This window comes from Poromitra crassiceps, assembly GCF_964638095.1.
Source record: "Poromitra crassiceps genome assembly, chromosome: 15".
In the NCBI taxonomy this organism is placed as follows: domain Eukaryota; kingdom Metazoa; phylum Chordata; class Actinopteri; order Beryciformes; family Melamphaidae; genus Poromitra; species Poromitra crassiceps.
The window spans coordinates 9,062,567-9,081,535 of record NC_139634.1 but is presented as its reverse complement, the minus strand read 5'-3'; the positions used below and the strand labels follow the sequence as shown (position 1 = coordinate 9,081,535).

Genomic DNA, 18,969 nt, shown 5'->3' with positions numbered 1-18,969 from the left:
ACACACACACACACACACACACACACACACACACACACACACACACACACAGTGCTGTATGAGAGAGAGACAGTGGAGTGCTGTGTGAGAGAGAGAGAGTGGCAACATGAAGGATTTGCTTATGAAATTCTAACACCTCTTATTGGCTGTCTCTCTCTCAAAGGCATGAAAGCATCTTTCTCCCAAAAGTACAGTATAAAGATGACAGCTAAGCCCTTACAAACAAACCCCCACTGTGTGTGTGTGTTTGTGTGTGTGTGTGTGTGCGCACGCGCGCGCGTTTGTGTGTGTGTGTGTGCGTGCGTGTGTGTGTGTATATATGTGTGTGTGTGTATGTGTGTGTGTGTGTGTGTACGCGTGTGTGTCTTGCAGGGAGAATGGGATTTGCTACGCCTGTCTCACTGGGCTGGGGGAATTTGGCGGTGGAGGTGGAGGATGCTCCTGGGGGCTTTGTACAAAATCGCCCATCTGGGACCAAAAAACCCCACATAATTGACTTGACTTGTGGAGGGGCCATTGTCCCGGGGAGCCATGGGGGCGTAGTGGAGGGGCCATTGTCCCGGGGAGCCATGGGGGCGTAGTGCTGTCAGCTAAACACAGTCACCGAGGGGACATATTCACCAGCGTGGCTTTGAGGGGCGGAGAACCACAACAAAGGTTAATATACTGTAGGCTATTATGTGACGGGACTACAACAATGAGATGGATACAAACAGAGAGAAAAGGAGGAGAGATTAGAGCAGGTTAGGATAGGCTAGGTTAGACTGTACTGTAGATTAGAGCAGGTTAGGATAGGCTAGGTTAGACTGTACTGTAGATTAGAGCAGGTTAGGATAGGCTAGGTTAGACTGTACTGTAGATTAGAGCAGGTTAGGATAGGCTAGGTTAGACTGTACTGCAGATTAGAGCAGGTTAGGATAGGCTAGGTTAGACTGTACTGCAGATTAGAGCAGGTTATGGTAGGCTAGGTTAGACTGTACTGTAGATTAGAGCAGGTTAGGATAGGCTAGGTTAGACTGTACTGTAGATTAGAGCAGGTTATGGTAGGCTAGGTTAGACTGTACTGCAGATTAGAGCAGGTTATGGTAGGCTAGGTTAGACTGTACTGCAGATTAGAGCAGGTTATGGTAGGCTAGGTTAGACTGTACTGTAGATTAGAGCAGGTTAGGATAGGCTAGGTTAGACTGTACTGTAGATTAGAGCAGGTTAGGATAGGCTAGGTTAGACTGTACTGTAGATTAGAGCAGGTTAGGATAGGCTAGGTTAGACTGTACTGCAGATTAGAGCAGGTTATGGTAGGCTAGGTTAGACTGTACTGTAGATTAGAGCAGGTTAGGATAGGCTAGGTTAGACTGTACTGTAGATTAGAGCAGGTTATGGTAGGCTAGGTTAGACTGTACTGCAGATTAGAGCAGGTTATGGTAGGCTAGGTTAGACTGTACTGCAGATTAGAGCAGGTTATGGTAGGCTAGGTTAGACTGTACTGTAGATTAGAGCAGGTTAGGATAGGCTAGGTTAGACTGTACTGTAGATTAGAGCAGGTTAGGATAGGCTAGGTTAGACTATACTGTAGATTAGAGCAGGTTAGGATAGGATAGACTGTACTGTAGATTAGGGAAGGTTAGGATAGGCTAGGTTAGACTGTACTGCAGATTAGAGCAGGTTAGGATAGGCTAGGTTAGACTGTACTGTAGATTAGAACAGGTTATGGTAGGCTAGGTTAGACTGTACTGCAGATTAGAGCAGGTTATGGTAGGCTAGGTTAGACTGTACTGCAGATTCAAGATTCAAGATTCAAGATTCAAGATTTTTATTGTCACTCCATGGTACAAGTATCACGTGTGAAATTCTTGTGCTGTGGACTCCGTTTACAACATAGTGCAAAGTACAAATATAACAAATATAACAGGGCATATGGGTGCAAAAACAACAAGAGACACAACAAGCATAAGGCAGTATAGTGATAAGACAAGTCAGAGACAGTGGCATATTCACTGCACATAGGTGCACGTGTCGGGTGCATACTTTAGACGTGCTTAAACATTTTAAATTCTGCGTATTTGACATACAGGTGCAAATAACATATTCCTTATTAAACATACAATTAAACTCGGCATTTTAAATTCGGCGTATTTGACATACAGGTGCAAATAGCATATTCCTTATTAAACATACAATTAAACGTTAGACATACGTAATGGTAGCAGCTACAGTACGGTACAGTGCGGCTACTACACTATTTGTGTATGTTAAGATTAGAGCAGGTTATGGTAGGCTAGGTTAGACTGTACTGTAGATTAGAGCAGGTTAGGATAGGCTAGGTTAGACTGTACTGCAGATTAGAGCAGGTTAGGATAGGCTAGGTTAGACTGTACTGCAGATTAGAGCAGGTTAGGATAGGCTAGGTTAGACTGTACTGTAGATTAGAGCAGGTTAGGATAGGCTAGGTTAGACTGTACTGCAGATTAGAGCAGGTTAGGATAGGCTAGGTTAGACTGTACTGTAGATTAGAGCAGGTTAGGATAGGCTAGGTTAGACTTAGAGCATAATGCTGTATCTAAAATTCTGCTGATTGATTGGGCTTAGTTAGACCTAGCTATAGACTGTGAATCCGGGCTAAACAAATAAACTTGACTTGACGAGACAGAGAAGGCACACGGACGAGAATGAAAAGACCTCCTGGAAAGACTAACAGGGAGGAGACAGCGTGTGTCTGTGAGTGACAGACAGCGTGTGTCTGTGAGTGACAGACAGCGTGTGTCTGTGAGTGACAGACAGCAGGTGGGATTTGCGTGGCAGCAATCAGCAGCACTTACACGTCCGAGGGTTCGAGTCAGAATCACGCTGATTAGCGCGGGGACGTGACAGATTTTGATGAATATCTGGAGTCTGCGACCGGGTCTTTCTGCCACTGTGTAGAATACATCCTGCCGCTCGGCGGGAACACTGTGCCTAACCTCGGAAACACCAATTTGGCAACTTTTAATTGGTGTTAATAAATCTGTGACATAAGAAATGGCACGAATGAATTAGTCGACTTCTAGGAGTCAAATGAGGGAACGTGAAATTGGTCAGAAGCAGTGAATTCTCGTCTCTTTAGTTTCTCTTCCTCTCATTGCATCTCTTTTCATACGTTTGTCCTTGGCTTCTCTTTTTCCCTTGAAAAATCAATTTCTTTGGACAAAACCTCCTGACATGCTGCGGTCCTAAAGAGAAACCTCCTGACATGTAGAGGTCCTAAAGAGAAACCTCCTGACATGCAGAGAGCCTAAAGAGAAACCTCCTGACATGTAGAGGGTCTAAAGAGAAACCTCCTGACATGTAGAGGGTCTAAAGAGAAACCTCCTGACATGTAGAGGGTCTAAAGAGAAACCTCCTGACATGTAGAGGTCCTAAAGAGAAACCTCCTGACATGTAGAGGTCCTAAAGAGAAACCTCCTGACATGTAGAGGGTCTAAAGAGAAACCTCCTGACATGTAGAGGGTCTAAAGAGAAACCTCCTGACATGCTGTGGTCCTAAAGAGAAACCTCCTGACATGCAGAGGGCCTAAAGAGAAACCTCCTGACATGCAGAGGGCCTAAAGAGAAACCTCCTGACATGCAGAGGGCCTAAAGAGAAACCTCCTGACATGCAGAGGGCCTAAAGAGAAACCTCCTGACATGCAGAGGGCCTAAAGAGAAACCTCCTGACATGCAGAGGGCCTAAAGAGAAACCTCCTGACATGCAGAGGGCCTAAAGAGAAACCTCCTGACATGCAGCGGGCCTAAAGAGAAACCTCCTGACATGTAGAGGGCCTAAAGAGAAACCTCCTGACATGCAGCGGGCCTAAAGAGAAACCTCCTGACATGCAGAGGGCCTAAAGAGAAACCTCCTGACATGCAGAGGGCCTAAAGAGAAACCTCCTGACATGCAGCGGGCCTAAAGAGAAACCTCCTGACATGTAGAGGGCCTAAAGAGAAACCTCCTGACATGTAGAGGGCCTAAAGAGAAACCTCCTGACATGCAGCAGGCCTAAAGAGAAACCTCCTGACATGCAGCGGGCCTAAAGAGAAACCTCCTGACATGCAGAGGGTCTAAAGAGAAACCTCCTGACATGCAGAGGGCCTAAAGAGAAACCTCCTGACATGCAGAGGGCCTAAAGAGAAACCTCCTGACATGCAGAGGGCCTAAAGAGAAACCTCCTGACATGTAGAGGACCTAAAGAGAAACCTCCTGACATGCAGAGGGCCTAAAGAGAAACCTCCTGACATGCAGAGGGCCTAAAGAGAAACCTCCTGACATGTAGAGGACCTAAAGAGAAACCTCCTGACATGCAGAGGGCCTAAAGAGAAACCTCCTGACATGCAGAGGGCCTAAAGAGAAACCTCCTGACATGTAGAGGACCTAAAGAGAAACCTCCTGACATGCAGAGGGCCTAAAGAGAAACCTCCTGACATGCAGAGGGCCTAAAGAGAAACCTCCTGACATGTAGAGGACCTAAAGAGAAACCTCCTGACATGCAGAGGGCCTAAAGAGAAACCTCCTGACATGCAGAGGGCCTAAAGAGAAACCTCCTGACATGTAGAGGACCTAAAGAGAAACCTCCTGACATGCAGAGGGCCTAAAGAGAAACCTCCTGACATGCAGAGGGCCTAAAGAGAAACCTCCTGACATGCAGAGGGCCTAAAGAGAAACCTCCTGACATGCTGTGGGCCTAAAGAGAAACCTCCTGACATGCAGAGGACCTAAAGAGAAACCTCCTGACATGCAGAGGGCCTAAAGAGAAACCTCCTGACATGCAGAGAGCCTAAAGAGAAACCTCCTGACATGTAGAGGACCTAAAGAGAAACCTCCTGACATGCAGAGGGCCTAAAGAGAAACCTCCTGACGTGCTGCAGTCCTAAAGAGAAACCTCCTGACATGTAGAGGGCCTAAAGAGAAACCTCCTGACATGCAGAGGACCTAAAGAGAAACCTCCTGACATGCAGAGGGCCTAAAGAGAAACCTCCTGACATGCAGAGGGCCTAAAGAGAAACCTCCTGACATGCAGAGGACCTAAAGAGAAACCTCCTCCTGACATGCAGAGGGCCTAAAGAGAAACCTCCTGACATGCAGAGGGCCTAAAGAGAAACCTCCTGACATGCAGTGGGCCTAAAGAGAAACCTCCTGACATGCAGAGGGCCTAAAGAGAAACCTCCTGACATGCAGAGGACCTAAAGAGAAACCTCCTGACATGCTGTGGTCCTAAAGAGAAACCTCCTGACATGCTGTGGTCCTAAAGAGAAACCTCCTGACATGCTGTGGTCCTAAAGAGAAACCTCCTGACATGCTGTGGTCCTAAAGAGAAACCTCCTGACATGCAGTGGGCCTAAAGAGAAACCTCCTGACATGCTGTGGTCCTAAAGAGAAACGCCAGAATCTATTTCATGGCTGATTATCTCAGAACAATCTGATACCTTAAGTAGCAGGATTATACGCAGGCTGCGTCGAGAGCGGGCCGTCATAATGGCAGAGATCTCCTGACATCTAATCAATTGTGAATGACTGGTTCAAAGATAAACACGAGATCGTGTGTTTAAGTTCTTGACATCACGTAACCTGACGCACACGGCCATACTTAAGGTATGAAGAGTCTTATGGGACACACCCGGTCCTTCCCCCACATCTCATTTTGCCTGCCAGCGTTGCTCCTCTCGCTGCCTTTCTCTCTGAACCTGAGGGAAGCAGAGAGGTGATTCACTGTAAGCAGTCTGCACAGCCTTTACAACCTTCCACAACGAGGGAGAGACGTGGTGGTTGGACCTTCTCATTAGAGTTCCCAGATCCAATTGTCTTGGAGAGCTAAAGGCCAGACGCGGCTGTGATATTTGGACTTCTACCAGCGCCGTCTGCTGTGATACGCAGAAAAACAACACAGCCCTCAGCAGCAAGGAGACGGGCCAAGCGGGCTCTGCTGATTGGATAAACACGGCCTCGGATTAGTCGGTAGTACTTGTTGTTCTTCTTCTTTCTAAAGGCAAACCAAAGGCACCCGCCTATCCTCATATGCAAAGATCTGCTATCTCAAATCTATCTTTTCTCTCTCTCCCCCAAATACCATCCTCACTTAAAACAGACGGCAAGACAAAAGGGTCAGTCAATCAGACACGCCTCTCCCTCCCTCCCTCCCTCTCTGTTGTGTGTCTGTAATCTGTGGAGGCTTATCAGAGCATCGCTGACTGAACTTTTATCTGGCCCGCCAGGTGTCACCGGCCCAACGATCCGGATGCTCTGCTACAACCCTGGACCAGCGTCGCTCACACCTCCTTCTGCTCCGGATATTGATTTTCCATGATGCCAGCCAATCATTGAGAGGACGTCCATCACACTTTAATTGACACGGCTAATCAGCTTTTATAATTGGACGGGCTTCACTTTATTTGCCCTCTAACGAACTCTCTCTGTTCCTCTCACACACACTATGTTGTCTCTCTCTCTCTCTCTCTGTTCCTCTCACACACACTATGTTGTCTCTCTCTCTCTCTCTCTCTCTCTCTCTGTTCCTCTCACACACACTATGTTGTCTCTCTCTCTCTCTCTCTGTTCCTCTCACACACACTATGTTGTCTCTCTCTCTCTCTCTCTCTCTCTGTTCCTCTCACACACACTATGTTGTCTCTCCCTCTCTCTCTCTCTCTCTCTCTCTGTCTCTCTCTCTCTCTGGTGCTCGCCACTCCCATCATTGTTTTCCACTTGACATAATTGGCAGCCAAGAACTTTGGATTCTCTTGGTCTGTGACCTCTCTTCTTCTTGGTCTGTGACCTCTCTTCTTCTTGGTCTGTGACCTCTCTTCTTCTTGGTCTGTGACCTCTCTTCTTCTTGGTCTGTGACCTCTCTTCTTCTTGGTCTGTGACCTCTCTTCTTCTTGGTCTGTGACCTCTCTTCTTGGTCTGTGACCTCTCTTCTTCTTGGTCTGTGACCTCTCTTCTTGGTCTGTGACCTCTCTTCTTCTTGGTCTGTGACCTCTCTTCTTGGTCTGTGACCTCTCTTCTTCTTGGTCTGTGACCTCTCTTCTTGCTCTGTGACCTCTCTTCTTGCTCTGTGACCTCTCTGCGTGATTGACACCAGCCTGCGGATGTGATGATGTGTGCATGTGATGTTGTGATGCTGTTTTCAAAGTTGAACCCCGGGCTCTTAAGCTCCGTTTGTTCCTCCCCTCCTCCTCCTCCCCTCAGCTCTCAGTAGAAGTTGGGAGACTATAGCTCTGGGACTGGCTGGTTAGGGATTAGTTTCTGACTGCAGATGGACTCGTATGGACTTCTATTCCATCTCCCCTGAGGCAATGTGTCGAAGTTAGGGAGTCTGGCGGCGTTGGCATTGGCAGTCAGCACCATGTCCGTATACCTGATGGTCCTCAACTCACTATATAGCTTCTCCTTTTCTCTCTCCCACGTTGATAAATAAAAGCTTTTTCAGCCTCCTGCGCCTTTCCCCCCCCCTGGGCATTTATCAAGCGAGCTGAGAAGATATTTCATCCCATGGCCGATCCCAGTCACTCGCCCCGAAGATGAATAACACCGGAGATCTTAAGGTCACGGAAATATGGCTACTAAAACTCTCAAAGTGAACGTGACCATTACTATCTCCACAATACAGTCGTCCCATCGCTCTCTGCGAGTCCGCGCTGAGATATGGCCCCCAAAATAAAACGCTCGGCCATTTTTCACACCGCCGCCCCGCCGTGTAGCCCCCCCCCCCCGAACAACAAACAAACCCGTGACGACGAAGCATCATCGGCTGCTTAATTAATTAGCCTCCAATTTCACAATAGGGAAAAACAGAACGACAGATTAATACTAACACAATATTTAATCATTTCTAATTCCCAAAACTGGATGCTGCTGCAAAAACAAAGTTCATTAACTTCATTACGCACATTAAGCCGAATAATTGTTTCCTATGTTGTTCCTAATTTTGCGTGGCTGTGTGTGTGCGTACATATACGCGCGTTATTATTTCCCCGCAGTACCTCTTTGTGCCCTCTAACACCTGGCTGCCATTTTGGCAAAAGGCACAACATCAACCTCTTTGTGATTTCCCTGGTCGAGATGTTGGGGAGCTCCATCTTGGGCTTCTTCACTCGTTTGCTTTATGAGGACGATACTGCCTGGGTTCAGATCCGTTTGTCTCGGAGCTGGAACACTAAGCTATAAGCTCGCTGCTGCAGCACTACCACACATGCCGAGCACCAAAACAATAACCTCCTCTAACATCTTCCATTTGCTGCTTAATGAGAGAGATTGGAGATGTTTGTGAGGTCCCTCTGACAGAGGACGTCTTTTGTTGCACAGTAACTATAGCTCACTCTGCTGTTGCATTGTTAAATTACACCGGGGGGAGAATGATGCCTTTTGTTTCAGGAAAGGGGGGGGGGAGTTTTTCCATCTGAGCCTAATAGCCTGGAGACATGGTTGAAGTACGGTTGTTGCTGACGAGCCAAAACCGTCTTGCTATTTTGCTTATTATAATACTTCAGACAGCAATTGTCTATGGGAACACATCTGCTGGGAACAGATTGGGACAGGCATTCTTCAGTGGCCAGCACTCTGCTGTGCCTCGTCAGTGTAAAATTTGAGCGACTACGTACGTGTGTGTGTGTGCGTGTGTGTGTGTGTGTGTGTGTGTGCGTGTGTGTGTGTGTGTGTGTGAGGGACATTGATTGGCATCTTTGTGTGTGTACAGGATATCTCTCCTCCGTGTGGAGATGCTGGTGGTGACCTTTGATGATGGGCTGACTGAGCTCTTACTCAGTCACTGCTCAGACGTCGGGGCTGATGGGCCATATGGACCCAAAGAACATCACATCTCATCATCATCTCTCATCATATTTTTGAGGCTGGATGGTGTGATGATACACAATATCTCGGTGTTTTCTAACAAAGTGGGCTGAATGTTCCGTTGTAAAAGTCAAAGCCATTATGTGAGAGATGTAGGGATATGCGATTATGGACAAAATCAAATATCATCACAATATTCTTCACCAAGTACCTCGATAGCGATATTGCAACAATCTTGTATAGGGATGACTAGTGGTGCTTTCACAAAAGACGTGGGTAAAGGCAAATAATAGAACAGCTAGAACAGTCTGGTAAGGTCAGAGAATTACATGACTTTACTGTAATGCAGCCTTTAAAAGCAGGAAAAACACAACACTTATGCCATATCATAACACAACAACACACACACACACACACAGAGTGCGTATCCACATACACACACAACGCAACATCACATCAAACTCACTGCTGATTCTGCGGGCCTCTCCGCCCCCTCCGCCCGACCCCACGCATATAAGTCTGCCTGATGATATCAATCAGCCTATGATTCATAATTCATTTTATTAACTCGCTGGCCCATGTCAACGGCTTCCACATTAATCTCTGTTTATCATGCGGATCCACCAAATGCTGGCTGCTATTTATAACGTTTGCCTTGTGAGATGATGCCACCCGGCGATGCGTGCTCACTGGACGGGCGAAGCGGGAGGAGTCTCATCCCCGTCTTTGATATCTGGAGGGAACGACGGCGCGACTCCCTTTCATGTCCATCTGCTTGGCGGCGGACCCCGCGGTGCCACTCTCCACTGAACCACCGCCTTTTGCCTCTACGAGGCTGCTTCTAATCCTGACAGCGCCGCACATCAACACATGCCCCATTAAGAACACATGGCGAGCAGCGACACACTTGGCTGTTTTTCAAAGCAAAATAAATCTAACTTACACACACACGCACCACCTGTGTGTGTGTGTGTCGGTGTGTGTCGGTGTGTGTGTGTGTGTGTGTGTCGGTGTGTGTGTGTGTGTGTGTTCACGCCCGCCTTGACCCGTGGTATTTCATCTGGCATGTTGTGCTTTAATCAGAAGAGAGAGACGCTTTCATTTTCAGCTCTATTAAAAGGGTCAGAGGCGACGCAGGTGAAAAGATTGTATATTATCTCTTCAGCGCAGACATGTCAAACCCGTGGCCGAGACCCGTGTTAATTAGAAGTGATCCTGTGGAAGGTCACACATGTGGGAAGAGCCGGCAATACGGTCTCTAGCAATTACGCTGTTAATACCGATGCGTTTTTTTTTTTTACTCACACCAGGAGATAGAGACACTGCATGAAATAGGCGACGCCCATCACGGGGGGAAAGCTCTCCATTCACTTCCACACACCAGCGTCATTTTCCTTGAATTAAACATAGCTAAAAGCTGTTGTGTGGTGGGGCTGGGCAGACAACAAATGTAAAAAATCGACAGTTAAAGTTTTTTTGTACTCCCGAGCAAAACAAGGAAGCCATTGAGAATTGGCGAGAAGAAAAATGTGGATCTAGCTGTCAAGGAAGTAAGTTGGAGTGTTCATCTTCCGTATATACGATCTTTGGGTGCAACGCGTGACCCGCATCAGACTGTTTACTCCGCGTGCGAGGTCGGAGCAAGGTAAGACTGCCTTTTCTTATTACGCCCCAGACAAATGGAACAGTCTTCAGAACACATTGAAATTGGACCACTTTGTCTCCTTTGAAGCCTTCAAAGCGCTCTCACAGAGCACCCTACAGGAGGAATGCTCGTGTTTTACCTAATGTCCTCTCAGCAGGGACTTTTTATTGTATTTGCTTGTGTTATATATTATTGTTAATTACCCATCCCCAGCTGCTTGATTGTGAATTTTGTAATCTTGTCTGTCTGTAACTCCTGTATATGTTCTTTTGTAACAGGGCGCTCTTGGAAATGAGAGCTCGCTCTCAAGTGCTTCCCTGTATAAATAAAGGCTAAATAAAAAATAAAAATAGGAGAACGCCAGGATTGGGGGGGAGAAAGTGAGTCTATAGTCAACATCCTTCATACTGTTTGAAGACGATGCCTTCAGAAGATAAGAAATGTTTATAATTTATCATTTAGCAGCTGTGCTATAATAAAGAAACACTGTTCACTTGGCTGTATTGTATGTGGTTAGAATGGTGGTTAGAATGGTATCTTGTGCTACTATACACAGTAAAGTACATTGTTTATCTGTTGATTTGTCTTACAGTATCTATCCTACTTTGTCCTTTGATGCTGAGCCTGTGGGTTGCAGGTCTACTCACTCTGAGGACACTGCTCACTGGTACAGTCTACTCACTGGTACAGTCTACTTACTGGTACAGTCTACTCACTCTGAGGACACTGCTCAATGGTACAGTCTACTCACTGGTACAGTCTACTCGCTGGTACAGTCTACTCACTCCAGAGTCCTGCACCGGGTCGGGGTTCCGCGGGGCCCCGCCGGGTACCCGCAAAAAAACGCGGGGGGCGGGTAAAAAATACACTTCTGTAAATTGGTGGGTCGGGCGGCGGGTAAAAATTAATAAATGCGGACGGGCGGCGGGTGGAACAACGACAACGTATGAGCCTTGTGTGTTTTTCTGTTACACTCAGATGGAGGCAGGGGGTGTGTCTGGCAGGCAGGGGGTGTGTCTGGCAGGGGGGGTGTCTGGCAGCTGGTCTGACTCGAACAGGAGAAAAGTTTCTGTCCACGTTTTCGCAGTTTGTTTACATAACCGGCATCGTTTCAAGTATGCGCATACTGTGCAATGTGTGACGCTATATGGACTGCACAAAACATTCAAAACTCAGCTGCGGTCAAGGTGATTGATTGGAGACAATACGAGTCGGACAGATAATATAGTAGGCTAACGTTAGCTTCCAGTCAAACATACACACTGGCTGTTTTCATAGCAACAGGCAAGAACATGTCATGGATGGATAGCGTGAAAGTGGAGAGGTCTCATCCCAACGTGGATTTACGTTCCTCCAACAGCAATCATAAAGGCAGTATGGATTATACCGGACATATTGGAAATAGCTGGTAAGTCACTTTGCTTGCTGTAACTGTCTGTGTGTCTGATAGCAGAGCTATCCAGCTGGTTAGTGAGCTAGCAGCTGCTAAAAGCTAATTAACGTACATCAGCTGACGAGTCTCGGCCAGAAAGACTGCTGTTCGCCTCTCGTGTGAAACGGTGGCAGTTTCGTTTGGTTCACTACAAAATGTTTGCACTGCAGATTAACGGTTATTATATATATGCGGTTCCGGGTCAGGGGGCGGGTCTCATGTCTGCGGGGCGGGGTGGGTTGCGGTACTGATTGATCATATGTGCGGGTTCGCGGAGCGGGGTCGGTACTGCACGTCGCGGGGCCGGGCGGAACCGGGTCTTGAAAATCAGACCCGCGCAGGACTCTGACTCACTCTGAGGACACTGCTCAATGGTACAGTCTACTTACTGGTACAGACTACTCACTCTGAGGACACTGCTCAATGGTACAGTCTACTTACTGGTACAGACTACTCACTCTGAGGACACTGCTCAATGGTACAGTCTACTCACTGGTACAGTCTACTCGCTGGTACAGTCTACTCACTCTGAGGACACTGCTCAATGGTACAGTCTACTTACTGGTACAGTCTACTCACTCTGAGGACACTGCTCAATGGTACAGTCTACTTACTGGTACAGACTACTCACTCTGAGGACACTGCTCGCTGGTACAGTCTACTCACTTTGAGGACACTGCTTGCTGGTACAGTCTACTCGCTGGTACAGTCTACTCGCTGGTACAGTCTACTCACTCTGAGGACACTGCTCGCTGGTACAGTCTACTCACTTTGAGGACACTGCTTGCTGGTACAGTCTACTCGCTGGTACAGTCTACTCGCTGGTACAGTCTACTCACTCTGAGGACACTGCTCGCTGGTACAGTCTACTCGCTGGTACAGTCTACTCGCTGGTACAGTCTACTCACTGGTACAGTCTACTCACTGGTACAGTCTACTCACTGGTACAGTCTAATCACTGGTACAGTCTAATCACTGGTACAGTCTACTCACTCTGAGGACACTGGTACAGTCTACTCACTGGTACAGTCTACTCACTGGTACAGTCTACTCACTCTGAGGACACTGGTACAGTCTACTCACTGGTACAGTCTACTCACTGGTACAGTCTACTCACTCTGAGGACACTGGTACAGTCTACTCACTGGTACAGTCTACTCACTGGTACAGTCTACTCACTCTGAGGACACTGGTACAGTCTACTCACTGGTATAGTCTACTCACTGGTACAGTCTACTCACTGGTACAGTCTACTCACTCTGAGGACACTGGTACAGTCTACTCACTGGTACAGTCTACTCACTCTGAGGACACTGGTACAGTCTACCCACTGGTACAGTCTACTCACTCTGAGGACACTGGTACAGTCTAATCACTGGTACAGTCTACTCACTCTGAGGACACTGCTCGCTGGTACAGTTGAGGGACTGGAGGTCGAGGCCCTGGCAGTCTTTGCCCCCGGTGCCGGGCGAAGGCTGGGTGCACTCGCGGCTCCGCCACATGGAGCAGTCTGCACCGCACGCCGACCACTTGCTCCACCCACTCCAGCCTCCATCTACTGGAAAAAACACACACACGATGGAAAGCATGGGTGAGCACAGACACACACACACACACCCACACACGCACACACACACAGACACGTGCGCGCACACACACACACACACACACACACACACGCACACACACATACAGCACACAAGAAAAACTCAACGAGATTCACTTCACTTCTTATATTTCACTTCACGCAAAAACGACTGTCTCTCTTGTCTACATCTACTGATGGGCAGGAAGCATGCCGAGCAGACCCAGGTAAATAAGCAATAACTCCATTCTCCAAAGATAGCACATAGTCAAATCACAGTGAAGCCCAGATGCAACAGTGATGTAAAAGCAGTGGTGTGTTTTGCATCCCGAAAAGAGAACAGGTATCATTCTCTGACTGTCGCCGTCCTGTGCAAATAATCCACTCGACAGAAGGGAAACCTGGTAGGTAAAGCATCGTAAAGACATGCAAATCCACACACACACACACACACGCACACGCACGCACACACACACACACGCACACACACACACACACACACACACACACACACACACACACGCACAAACCCAGAAGATGCACGGTGAAACCAAAGCGTGCAGAAGTGCTGAGGAGGAGAGCCATACTGTGTCTATTCTGCTCTCTTTGTTTGCTTTGGATATGAAAATCAGATGGCTTTATGCAACTAACTATGAACCCCAGTGGCTCCTGGCTGCTGTGAAGCTGGCAGGCCCAGCTGTCCACACACGCTCAGCTGTGTACTGTAGTCGAGGGAGGAGAAGAAGAAGACTCTGACCCTGGGGAGATCGCCCCCTACTGTATGTGACACAGCGTACACACACACTTTAGTCAAACAACACACAATACAGTGCACACACACACTAATCTCCCGTTTAAGAATTCTCCTCCTTACAAAATGAACGTGGCGGAGAGGAAGAAATCCGCCATATGCTGATGTCTTTAGCGGCGAGCAAGCTGCTGACTGTAGCAACACGGGCGCTACCTGCAGACTGTGTGAACGCAATAAAGGAGTAGGTAGGTGATGTTGCACATTCCACCTGCAGCCTATTTGCTGTGTAGCATCACCTGGAACGCACACACACCGCCATCAGAACAAACACAATCAAACAGGAGGACAGGAAACAGGTGGGTAATGGCGGTGTGAGGTTGCCCTGCTATAAGAGAAAACACACACACACACACACAGGCTGCTGCTTTACCCCACGCAGAGAGAGGTCATTTTGTAAAGGTGCGAGTAATTTGGCATTGGGGCCGGGGGGCCGGGGGCCTCTGCTGGCTGGGAGTGATATTGAGAGTGACACAGTGGCAGTCCTAAGGAAGGTTACCATGAGGCTAATGGGGAAAAAGAGCAGTAATGAGCTCTCAGGGGGGTAGAAAACGCCACTCTCTCTCTCGCTCTCTCTCTCGCTCTCTCCCTCGCTCGCTCCCTACCTACCAAATAGATGGGTGAAGGGGACCAGAGAAGAATCAGCACAGAGCTGCCCTACGTGCACACACACACACACACACACACGCACACACACACACACACACACACACACACACACACTCGCTCAGTCACGCAGACACACACACACACACACACACACACACACACACACACTCGCTCAGTCACGCAGACACACACACACACACACGCACACACACTCGCTCAGTCACGCAGACACACACACACACACACACACTCAGTCAGTCAGTCACACACACACACACACACACCCACACACACACACACACACACACTCACTCAGTCACACACACACACACACACACACACACACTCAAGTCAGTCAGTCATGCAGACACACACACACACTCACTCAGTCAGTCAGTCAGTCAGTCAGTCAGTCACACACACGCACACACACACACACACGCATACCTCTATGACAACCCCCTCCTGGTTGACCTATACGCAAAGGAAGCTTTAGTGCTCATTAATCGGGGCAACACACAGAGTGCAGGGGGTCACGACCCCCCCCAAGGTGCACGTCTGACCCGGCGGGGTCAGAGGCTTTGGTTAATAAAACATAAGTGAGACGGGCGAGATGTTCTCCAGGACGGGCATAGCTATTATTGTATAATGGGTCCGGAGTAATGATGTTATTTGGTTTCAGAGTCGCTCCCCTGGACAGAGAGCTGTCCTTAATGGGCGCTGTGAGCCTATTAGGCCAGAGGTACAGGACCGGTGGGTGGGGGATGTGCGGCGCGCTCAGAATCAGAACCGGGCTCCTACACACGTCTGCATATTTATCCATGTGTGCCCTCGACTGATTGCTAGCAAATTTGAGAGAGAGAGAGAGAGAGAGAGAGAGAGAGAGAGAGCACATGCGTGTGTGTGTGTGTGTGTGTGCGTGTGTGTGTGTGCGTGCGCGCGTGTGTGTATTTGGTGGGTTGATGCTGACACAGCCCGCCGGGCCCGGGTCTCTTTGCAGTCAGATGCATTTGGCAGAGGGAGCAGAACCAATCAGATAATTGTCCTTGTTTGGCATTGAGTGGACCCGTCCGTGGGCCAGTGGGCTGATTATCCAGGCTGGGAATGAGAATGATTGAATAGGAGAATTACAACCTAATGAATATATTATGGCGCCCCCTCAGTTTATATCCACACACACACCACTGTGACATACAGAGAGGGGAGATCAACATCTGCCCTGATGAGGTGATCAAATTCAACTTCTCTTTCTCCACCACAAAGCAAGACTAATGGCCACGCAAATGACATTTTCAAACAAGGCGATTGGAGAGGAGACAGGGTGCTGCTGCGTGCGGACGGACGCGCCACAAACACTGTGTGTGTGACCCCCCAGGCCAGGCAGGAGAAATCAAAAAGAAGATGAAGATGCATATAAACATTGTATTGTTTGATGGTCACTCTGAACAGATTGCCGGCCTGCAAATATTTCAACAACAAAGGAAGCTTTGACCAGACCGTGACAAACGAGACGGAAAATCAAAACGGAGTCAATCGTTACAATAAGTGCAGTGAGACGGGAAAATAAGACGCGTTTTCTTGAAATGTTTTTGAAATCAAAGGGTAAAAAAATCAAAACTAAAACCCATTCGTGCTCTTACTTCAGCGTAGACAGTCGAACAAAATCAAGAAAATGGCTGTCTGAGGCCACAGTTGTCCTTAACAAAACCCCAGAGAGAGATTGTTAGCGGCTGCTGCAAAAGGCACCACGCGGCCCATTTCCAATCATGCAGCACAACAGGTTCTGGGTCAGCCGGGTCTCGGAGGAGGGACCGTCAGACAATAGCCCAGTGGCACTTCCCCCCGTTTGGACATGTTGTCAAGAGGCGAGGGCGAAGAGGCACCCGACCGTTCTTTACAGAGCGGCGGGAGGGCCCCGTTTGAGCCCTTCGTCGCTATGTTCCAAATCACAATGGCCGCCGCCGCCCGAGATCACGGGACGCCCTGCGGCTGCCGTGTCCTTCAGGAGAACACAAGGAGGTGGACAAGTGGTGCTGAGAGCAGCAGGAAGCCTCTCTCCACTCCCACTGTCCTGTCAACACACATTGTGCTCAGTAACCAGCGCCTAATCCCACTGTTCAAAAGGCTGATGGGAGAAGCCGCAGAAAGAAGCCTCAGACCCGGCGTCTGGGAGCGACGGGTTTGATGTCTTTGCCAAAAGGGCCAGAGAAACAGGTGAGATACTACAACAGAGATCCACCACCAAACCCTTATTCGGTATTTCAGACACGCCGGACACAATGGAAAATATGATTTTGCTTGTTGGTTGATACAGTTGGTTGATATAGAGAAGAGGTGGGCAACTGGCGGCCCCGCGGGCTGCATGCGGCCCCCGACCTCACTCAGTGTGGCCCCCTGGGTTCATTTCATTTCATTTTTATTTATTTTTTTACAAGGCAGACGTTTGTGGTTAGGTTAGACCACCCAAATCTGTGTTTTTATTTTACTGTACATCCCAGAACATGGCGCTAATGGTGTTAGCATTGTCCATTCACATACTGTTTAACGTTAGCATTTGAGCTAACACTATTTGTAACAAACTATATCCAGGATGTACATTGCACATGCAACATTACTAATCTGATTAATAATATCACATAGTTGGGTGATGTACCCCATCAAATCGCTGTAGCGGGCTGTTTTAAAGCTAGAGCAAAGTTTCTGGTGTCATCTAAATGGAAGAATGACTAAATTTGAATATGAAAAATATAAATGTTGGTATAATAAACTTGGATTACCAGTCCTTTTCATCAAATTAGTAGCTATAATTGGGAGTGATGGTGTTACAGTAGGCTACTGGTGGAAGTGCACGGTCACAATCTGGCCCTCTGGTAGCGAGGATTTTTTTTGTGTGGCCCTCTCTATCATCAAAGTTGCCCAAAGAGACACTGCGTAACGCGTCATCATTCAGAAGCCACGCCCAAGACGGGGGAAAACAGAAACCCCCTCTCCAATCCTGGCGTTCTCCTATGTCACGTGCATGGTTGCGTGTTGCACAAAAAGATCATATATACGGAAGATGAACACTCCAACTTACTTCCTTGACAGCTAGATCCACATTTTTCTTCTCGCCAATTCTCAATGGCTTCCTTGTCTTGCTCAGGAGTACAAAAAAAAACTTTAACTGGCGATTTTTTACATTTGTTGTCTGCGCAGCCCCACCACACAACAGCTTTTAGCTATGTTTAATTCAAGGAAAATGACGCTGGTGTGTGGAAATGAACGGAGCTTTTCCCCCGTGATGGGCGTGGCCTATTTCATGCAGTGTCTCTATATCCCTGATATAGATTGAGCGATAAGGTGGGGGAGGCTGATCACTCCCCAGCGGGAAAAACAACACCTAAGTGTGAGACAGAATGAGATGTGTGGACACAGAGGGCGAGCCAAAAGAGAATAAATGGCACGGCACACACAGTGATTAAAAACAACCCCGATGCAAGGCTCTCTCACCAGATGGCCGCCGTCTTTCCTCAGCAAACTAATGCATTTCTCTTTCATATTTACTTAAGCCCTGCCCTTTGTTTGGTCTTTGGGGGGAAGATGTGGAGAGAATAAAGAACAACCTCGGAGACAGAATGTTCAGAGACACATGAATGCTTTGCTTCCAAGGTACTATTAGACGTTCGCCCGCAGTGCCTTTTTTTAGACAGCAGAGACACGGGTTGCTAACATGCATGCGTACAACACACACACACGCACACACACACACACACACACACAGACACACACACACACACACACACACACAGACAGAACGTGTGCACAAACACACGTCAGCCCGGAGTCTGTTTATTTTCTATCTAGTCGAAATCTCATGACTCCGCTCGCAAAGCCTGAGGGATCGGTGGCACAAAATTTAAATAATTCACACACACACAAGTTAGAAAATCTCGTCAGGTCGTCTGCTGTTCCCTCTCACATCGTGGCAGGGCGGGGGTACTACACGTTGAATTCATTTTGGCAGCGGCAGGTGTCGTCTCTAAAACCAGGGAGTAAACTATTTCCTGTTGGCTCGGATCCTCTCTCTTTGTAAGGAAATGTTGGCGTGAAAAGC

General features: G+C 48.0%; 1 protein-coding gene across 1 annotated transcript in view; it reads right to left on the bottom strand.

Annotated features, from left to right (window-relative positions):
* unc5a (unc-5 netrin receptor A) overlaps nucleotides 1-18,969 on the bottom strand; it is a gene marked incomplete at both ends in the record, with an annotated part of 210,697 nt that overhangs the window by 35,825 nt on the left and 155,903 nt on the right. The window contains one exon of the mRNA XM_083651971.1: nucleotides 13,268-13,432. Within this exon, the coding sequence (XP_083508097.1) occupies nucleotides 13,268-13,432 (165 nt within the window). The remainder of the gene's footprint in view (nucleotides 1-13,267; nucleotides 13,433-18,969) is intronic.